Source organism: Brassica rapa, chromosome A04, assembly GCF_000309985.2.
Source record: "Brassica rapa cultivar Chiifu-401-42 chromosome A04, CAAS_Brap_v3.01, whole genome shotgun sequence".
NCBI classification, from domain to species: domain Eukaryota; kingdom Viridiplantae; phylum Streptophyta; class Magnoliopsida; order Brassicales; family Brassicaceae; genus Brassica; species Brassica rapa.
In genome coordinates, this window is record NC_024798.2 from 539,295 (window position 1) to 549,181 (window position 9,887).

The 9,887-nt window shown below is 30.0% G+C and overlaps 1 protein-coding gene across 1 annotated transcript; it reads right to left on the reverse strand.

Moving 5' to 3' along the window:
- Positions 1-1,341: 1,341 nt before the first annotated feature.
- LOC103862802 (B3 domain-containing transcription factor NGA2) lies at positions 1,342-3,614 on the reverse strand. Its single transcript, XM_009140494.3, has one exon. The coding sequence runs from the start codon at positions 2,500-2,502 to the stop codon at positions 1,540-1,542; it is 963 nt and encodes a 320-aa protein (XP_009138742.1). The 5' UTR covers positions 2,503-3,614; the 3' UTR covers positions 1,342-1,539.
- Between the last annotated feature and the right edge of the window lie 6,273 nt (positions 3,615-9,887).

Genomic DNA, 9,887 nt, shown 5'->3' on the forward strand with positions numbered 1-9,887 from the left:
ATTTTGAGATACTTAGAACATCATTAATGCTGGTCTCTAGAGAGAGTACTTCATAAACAATAATAATAAATATGTTAAGTAAGAAAAAGAAGAACATAAATTTAAGGTACGATTCTTCGTAAAAAAATATTCAGCAAATGGTAAGAGATCAACTCTAGGGATGTCAAATTTCTACCCCCTCCCCAAACCACGATTCTCACCAGCAACTCTTTAATTTTTTGGATTTATTTTTGGATCCGCCGGCCCTGTCTAAATAGCACCAATGTGGTTGTTCTTAGTTAACATCGATAATCATATATGGTGAAATAACATAATAGGCTTACTTCGTAGTTTTGTTCCCAAAAAAGGCTTACTTCGCAGTATGCTAAAAACCTATAACTGACAAATATATACTGTGTTTATAACTAAAAACTTATTTCAAGCCTTCCAAAAGGCTCTAGTTTACTTGTTATTATCCGTAGTATCATTCATGAAAAGCTTGAATAAAATCTTAATATCGTTTAATAATGTGACATTCTACCAATACACTGAGGCTATACAATTATACACATCAAAATACATTTATAGTTTATACTATACTAGGAACTAGGTAGCTATAAGCCCTAGATTTTATGATGGTATATATACTAATTAATTAACGTCTGGGACTATATGTGCAGAAATCATGAAAAATAAGAACATGCATACACACATTTAGATATATCCTATATCAGATTTATGTATATATTATATAATTTTCACATTGTATTAATTAGTTTTTAAGTTTATTTCATTTGTAGCTAAAACCTAAATAACCAGTGGAATGCAATTAAAAGATCGGAGTTAACCACACGCATAAACACACCGAACAAGACCTAAAATTAACACTTCCTACGTATGTCTTCTATAACAGACACACACACATTAAAAAAATCTATTTACTTCTGTAACCATTATTGCATCAGCAATATATGTGTGACAGATCATACCTTTTCCATCTTACCCAGATGAAAAAGCTCTTCTTTTTATTTTATTTTTAATTGTATAAGATACAATGAAGTTTATTTGAAATGTAAAAGCTGCATAATCTGCTTGACTAATTGAGCAGCAGCAACTGGTTCAGAAAATGCAGCAGTAACAAGACATCAGCCATCTCAAATAAACTAAAGAAAGTAAAAAGGTCAATAAGCATTAAATGTCAGTATGCACACAATGCTGCAAATTACATCACTTTTCTAAGACACCCCATATCTTCTGATTAGTTTCTGACCAGAGGGACATTGTTTTAAGTTTAACACTGATCCCTAGCTGTCCAGGTTTTTATGTTCTGTATACTCTGACCCACAAGCTAATAGGAGACACTTGAAAAAAACTTCGAACTCATTTGAAGAACAAATTTGGATCAGAACAATCTAAAACCAAATTCAAATCTTTAAAGAACATGATATCCATTAATTATCTTGAACGCGCGACATCCTTGTGTCACATAAATATATATAATATGTATAATAATCATATATAATGTGTATTAAGGTTTTGATTAATCTCATAATTAATCAATCATTTATCCAAATCGAAAGACAAAGAAGACTTTCCTTTCTTTGTAAACAAGTGATGATCCTCATCAACCCTAGCAGCTCCCCTAGCTACTAGAGACTGATCATCACCGTCACTGCTCACTAACCTCAACTGGAGTGGAGAGCCAACACCAGCCATAGAAACGCCGCCACGTGAGATACTACCACCGGAAGTCGAAGACTCTTCCTCCGTGCTATTCACACTTCCTCCTCCTCCTCGGCCGCCTCTGACGCACTCCATATCCACTCCAAAAAGCCTTAACCTCTTCTCTCCTCTTGATGAAGCCATAGTAGCCACATGTGCTCTCCTTTGCATTATCACCGGCACAGATTCAATTACAGCCGTTGGATCATATCTCTCCATTGACCTCACATAATACCCAATTCCTATATCTCGTTGATATCGATGATAAAGGTTGTGACGTTCATAACTAGCCTGTATCTGAGGATAAGGGTAAGAGTAAAACCTAGGGAACATAGCTCCGACGACTTGGTGATCAGGAATCTTTGGTCGTCTCTTCCAATCAATGAAAAGCTTGTCTTTATTACAAGAACCTCTATGAAAAGAAACTATGTCGCCAGCATCAAGCTTCTTGTCTTTGACGAAACGGCTCCAGCCTTTAGTCATTACATAACTTTGGCTACTGTTCCAGTAGGAGTAACGGAAACTCCATAAGATTCCTATTCGATCTTCGAAGTTTAGAAGCAAACCTTTGTTGTTGTCTGAGGAATTATTGTCTAAAGGGAAGTATCGCTCTGCGTGTTGCTTTGGGATCACCAGCCGGTTTAGTTTCCCAACGTCGCTTGGTGTTACTACTTTGTCGAACATGTGCTCTCTCTCCATCGAAGAAGCTTCTTGTACAGGCCTCTCTTCTTCTAGATTCATCTTCTTGTTTTGAGAATCAATATTCTCAGATCTCTCAAGATCATTGGACTTCCTCTCCATTTAGTTTGAGAGGAATTCAAATGAGAGTTTGAAGTTAAAGATTCAATGAAAGAGGTGAATATTTAGAGAAATGAAACCCTAATTCCGTAATTGAAAGAAGGATGAGAATGGGAGAGAAGAGTATGGTGGTGGATGAGATTGACCTAATTATACAAAAGTAGAAAGTGGACTTTATTTTGCCTAAATTTCATTGATTAGGAGGATTCTCTCTGATCTCTCTCTAAACTGAAGCTTTCTCTCTCTATTTTGTATGGATCAAGAAGCTCATAAATTTCCAATAAAACAAAAAGGCAAATTATACTTGATGCAATCTCTCTAAAACAGAAGAGAAGAGAGAGAGAGAGAGAGAGCTCACGTAATATAAGAATGATAGAGATATGGGCTAAGCGGTGGGGACCCTTGAACAATCTGGTTCTATTCATGTGAGCTTCTTGTTCTCGTTTTATTTTTCTCTCTGTTATTACATGTTTAAGTTTTATTTTAATTAAAACTTAAATGTTTCCCCTTTTCTCTTTCCATAATATGTTTTGATTTACAAATAAATATACGTCTAAGAGTTAAGTTTCATTATTATTCCCGAGTGGTCCATTATCATAATCAATTTATATATATGTAGAAAAAGAAAAGGAAAAGGAAAAATACTATACATACCTTTACATGAAGAATTAAGAAAATATTAAATAGAGTATATGTGAAAAAATGGGAATATGATTAGATATAAGTGAAACCTCTATAAATTAATAATGTTGGGACTACACCAAAACTATAATTTTTTTATTAATTTATAAAAATATTAATTTATCAATATACTAATTGAACCAAAAAACTCAATTTGGAACTATAAAATTATATTATTTTATAAAGACTTTTAGTGTATATTAATTTATAGAGTATTAATTTAAAAGAGGTTATACTGTAGTTACTTTTAGAATCTGTTTATTTTTGACATTTCTAAACTTAAAAAATACTAAAATTAACAAGGCTTCTCTTAAATCATTGAACACTCTTCCTAGATGGTTTTGGGTAAATTCTTATCGTGTAAGAGATCCTTTTAATTTCGTTGCTGTATATCTCTTTAATTTCTAAAGTATGTTGGTGCCTTGCAGAGTCCTGTTTTTCTTGAAGGTAAAAAAATATACTACAAGATTAGTTTTAAAAAATAGTAAAGAAAAGACTATTGGATTTTTATGTACAGTGAATAATAAATGCAAATTATTAAGGTCTGTGGTAATTGGTAAGCCCTTTTGGATTCGTTACCTCAGTGTGCTTTCCACGGACAATATTTCTTTTGTGACTAAAATTCCACGGACAATATGACATGTTGTTTTACAGTTTTGGCCTTTGCTGTTGACTTTTTATTTGTTTGCCCACAAACTTATTTACAGGATAAAATAATATTCTAATTAATTAAAAAAATACAAAAAGTGTACAACTCATTTAACAGTACACAAGTTAATAAAATATAATAATACATTTATTCACGTATAAATGTATACTGCATATACGTACGTGTTACAAACACATATGCATGCTAGAAACATGAAGTGGTTCTTTTGCTCCATTAATCATACTCGTCATTACTTATGCATATCAGGGATCTCATGCATGTTTGAACCTAACAAATTTGCTAGAAGAGAAAAGTTAGAACCTGACGACTTCAACTCATATACATCTCTTTTGGAAGCTATGATTACAATTTAGAAACTAACATTCCATTTTTATTTTGCTTATATATATATATATTAATACATTTAAATATTTTGTTGTTTCTAATAAATAAGGTCTATGTATTACGAAGAACTGTCTTCAGACTCCTCGAAGATATAAAACTAGATGAAAGTGGTCCATCACCGATTCACCATCTGCATTATGAAAATGGTGGGGTGATTTATACTTTCTCAAAAAACATTTTGCTATAAATTTATATCTTGTTGGTTTTATTTCATTGTTATTTTTAGTTTTACTTCTTTCTTTTTAAGGAATGATTAAATTTGAATTATGAAACCGAAATTCAATAGTGGCTTACAGTTACAGGTAAAACAAGAAAAAATGGAAGGAAAAGTAATTTTTAGTGGAAAATTAATTCGTACGAAAGGAAAATATGTTTTCTTCGTTTAATAACATAGATGCAGTTTTTGTTTGTTTAATAAAAGTATATATAATTTGTTATAACGAAGCTGGAAGCTCAAATATGGACTTTTACATTAAGACAATCATGTTTTAGTCTTTATATATGGTATCGGATAATGTGAGAATATAAGCTTCCACATGGAAGTTTAACTGGGACTTTATAATAGTATAAAAAAGATTAGGGTTATATATATATTCATTATAAATTCATAATAAACATGAAATTGAAATGGTATTAGAGTCCGAACACACCATATCCAACTGAACTGAAACGAATCCGACTAATCGAAAAAGGCCCGATCGATCTTAAACCGAACTGACCCGAATGATCTAGCGGTCTGATCAAACTGAATTTTAGACATAAATCATCAATTGATTTTAAATTAAAAATTGATCAAAAAAAGATTTTAAATTGAAAGTTCATAATAGTCCGAATTTAACACATAACATAAAAATTTAAATAAAATTATAATGTAAATGTCCTGGACCGACCGAAAAAATCTAGAGTTACAGTGATGAAGATTTAAATATGCTTTTGTTGAATATTATAAAATTTTAAAATGAAATACAAAATCGAATAGTACAATTTTAATTTTGTATACATCTCATTATTTAGACCGACATCACGTAAACATTACTAAGTAATACACATCTTATTCTAGAACTAGAAATGTAGGCATCACATGACTCCTGATAAAAACATTAAATTAAGCTTGTTTAAGTTTTTTTCACGTAAAGTCATATTAAAATCTTACCGTTATTTACGTACGTGGTGGTCCTGAATGAGACGAAGCACCATTCATGTCTCTCGGGTTAATCAAGGAAGAAAAATACTTAATTGAGTTAATTCTTGATTAAGGCTTGTTGATTTATTAAACAAAGGTTATAACGTTCATGTTTATATATGTTCTATTTTTATTTTTAAAATAATTAAAGAGTAGGTGAAACAACATTGATCGAATATGGTCCAAACTCTCATCTCACACCGCATAACTGAGTGGTCACAAAATTTCAGGCAACAAACTGTTAACTATTTTTTAGTTTATTTGATGGTTGTTCACCAAAGACTAAATAAACATATCACTGCTATACATATTAATTTAGATTAGTATAATACATCGTCGCCCATTTTCCTTTATTTTAATTCATGATACACTGGATTACATTATTAAATTACTCACACTAGCTAATCGGTCCAAATAATACTCTATACGTCTCGGCAGTGGGATTTCTTTAGATGATGAAAATGATTAAACTATTTCCAAAATATGAAAGTGGTAAAAATGATTAAATGTTTATTTGTAGAAATGAAGGAAACTAAAAGGAGACGTCGTAGCGTCGCCCTTTTCAAAGCACATACCCATGTAGCCAAAGAGGACCCATCTAGAATTCTATTTATATTCTACAAATTTCCCTTTTCAATCAAGATTTAAATTAGAACTGAACCTTCAAATGCGAACAATTTGTCATAGAATTAATTAATATGATGCGAGGATATAGAGTAGTGGAGAAGACCAGATTTCCCATACTAATATTTTATCATAATTATTCATACTTGTAATGCACATTATTAGAAACTGGATTCTTCCGCTTATGTGTGTGTGAATATGAAATTTTAAATTACATTTTAATAATAAAAGATAATAGAGTATATCTATAAAAATTATTGCTACGTTATTTAACTGGAGTGGATTCTTTCAGTTATGTTTCATTTGAAAAAAAAGGAACAACCCGCTTAGTTTTAAAACCAAAATATATATTTGTGTCATGGCTTGAAAAAAGGTAATGGAAAAATAATGTACGGCGTAACTAGAGAAGAAAAGTACGATGCAATGCTTCAGAAAGAGAGCTATATACAAAAATTCGATGCGATCCCTGACCCAGAATAATGTATATCTCGTATATATATGAAATTATTCGGTTACAAAAAAAGGTTGAGAGTAATATGGTAGGGTTGGCTATATGAAAGAGTATGAATGGAGCTAGGTATGTGAAATGAGTTTTAAAAGAAAAGGTGATAGGGCAAGGACCACTTCTTATAAATAGAGTAAACATATGCTTTGCATTGCACATAACTCTTTTTAATGTCTACTTGCTTCTTTTCTCTAGGCCATCCACCATTATCATTAATCCTCCTTTTTCCACTAGAGTATGTATTCTTCATTTCAAATTTTTATGTTTCAATTAAGTCACCAGTTCATCTTAACCACGGTTTATATTTCTTAATAAATGAGGAAACTAACAGAAAGACCTAGCCAATGAACTTATGCTAAAAACTAGTAATATAGAAAGAGTGAATTTGTCGACAAAGTTGTGCATGTGGGATATCAATGATATTCTGAAGGTAAATGAACTATATGGTGAGTGCACAAAAAAAGAACTATATGGTGTCTGCTTTTTGTTTATAAATACTTGAATGTGTTTGGAGAGGCGGCATTCGTGTTAACAAAATCTAGTATCATATGTTACATACCGCGACCATATTTTATGGGAGAGGAAAAGGAAAGCAAAATAGCAAAAAGGAAAAAAAGGAAAAAGCAAAATATTATTTGAATGTACGTAGAAACGATAAGTCACAATCAACGAGGCTAGTGGTGAAATAAAAGGCAGACCATTTTATTCAATAAAATAATAAATAACAACATTGGATGATGGATGGATGGTGCGATAATGGCGACAGCATATTCCAACTGTCATTTGCCCCAGGGTCTAGGACTCTCTCTTTCTCACTCTCCCTATCCCTAGCCAACCATTTCCCATATTTAATTGATAATTTAATCTGTTTTCAATAAAAAATTCTTAACAAAAACATCTCATAAACAAACAGAAATTTAATTACTAGTTTATTAGATGAGTATTTAGAGCAACATTATTGCTGAGACAAAAATTAAGTATCTTAGCATATTTTATTAATATCAATACTATTAAAAGGGAAAGGAGTTTTAATAAATTACTTTTTCATTAACTAATAATATTTTGATCTTACATTATTTGGACAAACAATATGTTACCTTAAGTTTCTCTAACAATCATTTAGTCAAAGCTTTTATTTATTGGACCCATATCTTTTTGTAAACAAAAAGATTATAGCATATATATACGATCACATAAATTTGGTTCACGAAAATATTATCACATACACTTTATTATACTCTTCTCTAAATATATATTATTAACTTCATAATTAAGATACGTTTAAAAATGATATATTATGTTAATTTTATTTTATTGATAAATAACAATTTAGTATTTAAGATAAGTTTAAAATTATCAAAAACCCAACAAATTTTTTTTACTGCTCAACAAAAAACCTACAAATCTATACTGTTAAATTAGCCAAAAACCTCTTAAATAAATTTTAAGTTTCACCAACTGATAAAATGTAACTTTTATAAAATGTACAAAAATATAATTAAAGGTTAGATTTGGGCATTCGGGTCTTCGAGTCAAATATAAATCGGTTTCTTTCAGGTCCAATTTCTTTGGATCTTGGGCATTTATATCCAACTAGGTATTTGATTTTTTTTTGTGCAGATTTGTTCATTTTCCAGGTAAGTTTGAGTCAATAATTCAAGTATCTGTAAAATTTACTATTTAATTTGGCTATGTAATGAGTCTAGCTCGGTTCGAGTATTTAGGACAAAAAGATCTAAAGAATCCGAAAAGCCAAAAAAATCAAAACACGAAAATACTCAAAATCAAACAAATACCAGAAATAACTAAATATCTAAAAGACCAAATCTTATCCGAGAACCAAAAATATCCAATATTTTAAATATATTTTTAAAATTTGAAATTTTACCCAAAACCTGAAACTATAACAGAAAACATGAATCCAAAATTTACAATAATATTTTTATATTGAGAACATATATGAATTATTCAAATATACATAATATGAACAAAACATTCTAGGTACTTTGGGTACCTGGAGTCCAACAGAAACCACAGGTCCAAAAAAAATCTAATAAGTACTTTTTCTCAATCCTGAATCTCAACCTGTAATTCGTATTGGTTTGGTTCATTTATCAAATTTAGGTAAAATATATATACTTAAGAAAGCGTTACATAAGAGTGTATATAAAAAAATCTCGAATAAACTTACTCATAAGTTATATAATTTTAAACAAATTTATGTATTCGATATAATACGACTTTATAACATAATAATACACAATGTATTCAAAATACTATTTCATATCCAACTTCGTATATAACCCATAAATTCCGCGCTTTTAAAACGCGGGTCAAAATCTAGTATGAAGATTAAGAGACAAAGTTAAGATACATGAGTAAAATTGTAGATTATTGATAGATACTTTTGTTGGTTTTTAGTAAAATAATAAATTAATTATTTATTTTAATAAGTTATAACATATAAAGATGTGTTTAAAATAAAACATATAACATTAAAATAGAAACACATAAGAAAATTACAAAGTTGGAAAAAAATTACAAAGTTGTAAAAAAAATTACAATACAAACATTAAAAATGCAAAAAGAAAACATGAAACATTAAGCTTCTTTGCACTACAAGAAATCGAACCCCAATGCCATTTCGCCACGTCGCACCTACGAACCATCCGGAAAACTTCTTAATTTGGAGACGTTTGTTGGGTATTTCAGCCTTTTTGATTTATTTTTCGGGCCTTTATTACTTTTTTTTTTTTTTTTTTTTTTTTTTTTTAGAATCTCCGATAATGTTGGCCTTAAACATTTAAAATTACATATATTTTTTTCAAATATGACTCAAAAAAAAATCAAACACAAAACGAATCCATGATTTTTTTAAAAATTTTATTTGCTTTATTCACTTTTGAAGTTCAGATTATTTACGAAAATACCATTACATTTTTTTTTTTGAAAATAAGTGTTTTATTCTATCATTTTCATCAAATATTTACTATATTACCATTACCATTGCCATCAATACACCAATCCACCATGAATAACCAATTTGAAACTCTTAATGCACCAAAGTTTCAATTTTTACTCTTCAATTCTTCATATCTCATTACTTATACACACAAAGTACATCTTTTTTTTTGTTCAAAAAAATCCAGGATTTTGATTCTAAACTTTATAAGGTTCAAACTCATGATTCTTAGTCATTAACAAGTGGGTTTCTTTTATATCATCCGCATCTTCATCAAATATTTACAATATTACCATTACCATTGCCATCAATACACCAATCCACATGAACAACCAATTTGAAGTTCTTAATGCACCAAAGTTTCAATTTTTACTCTTCA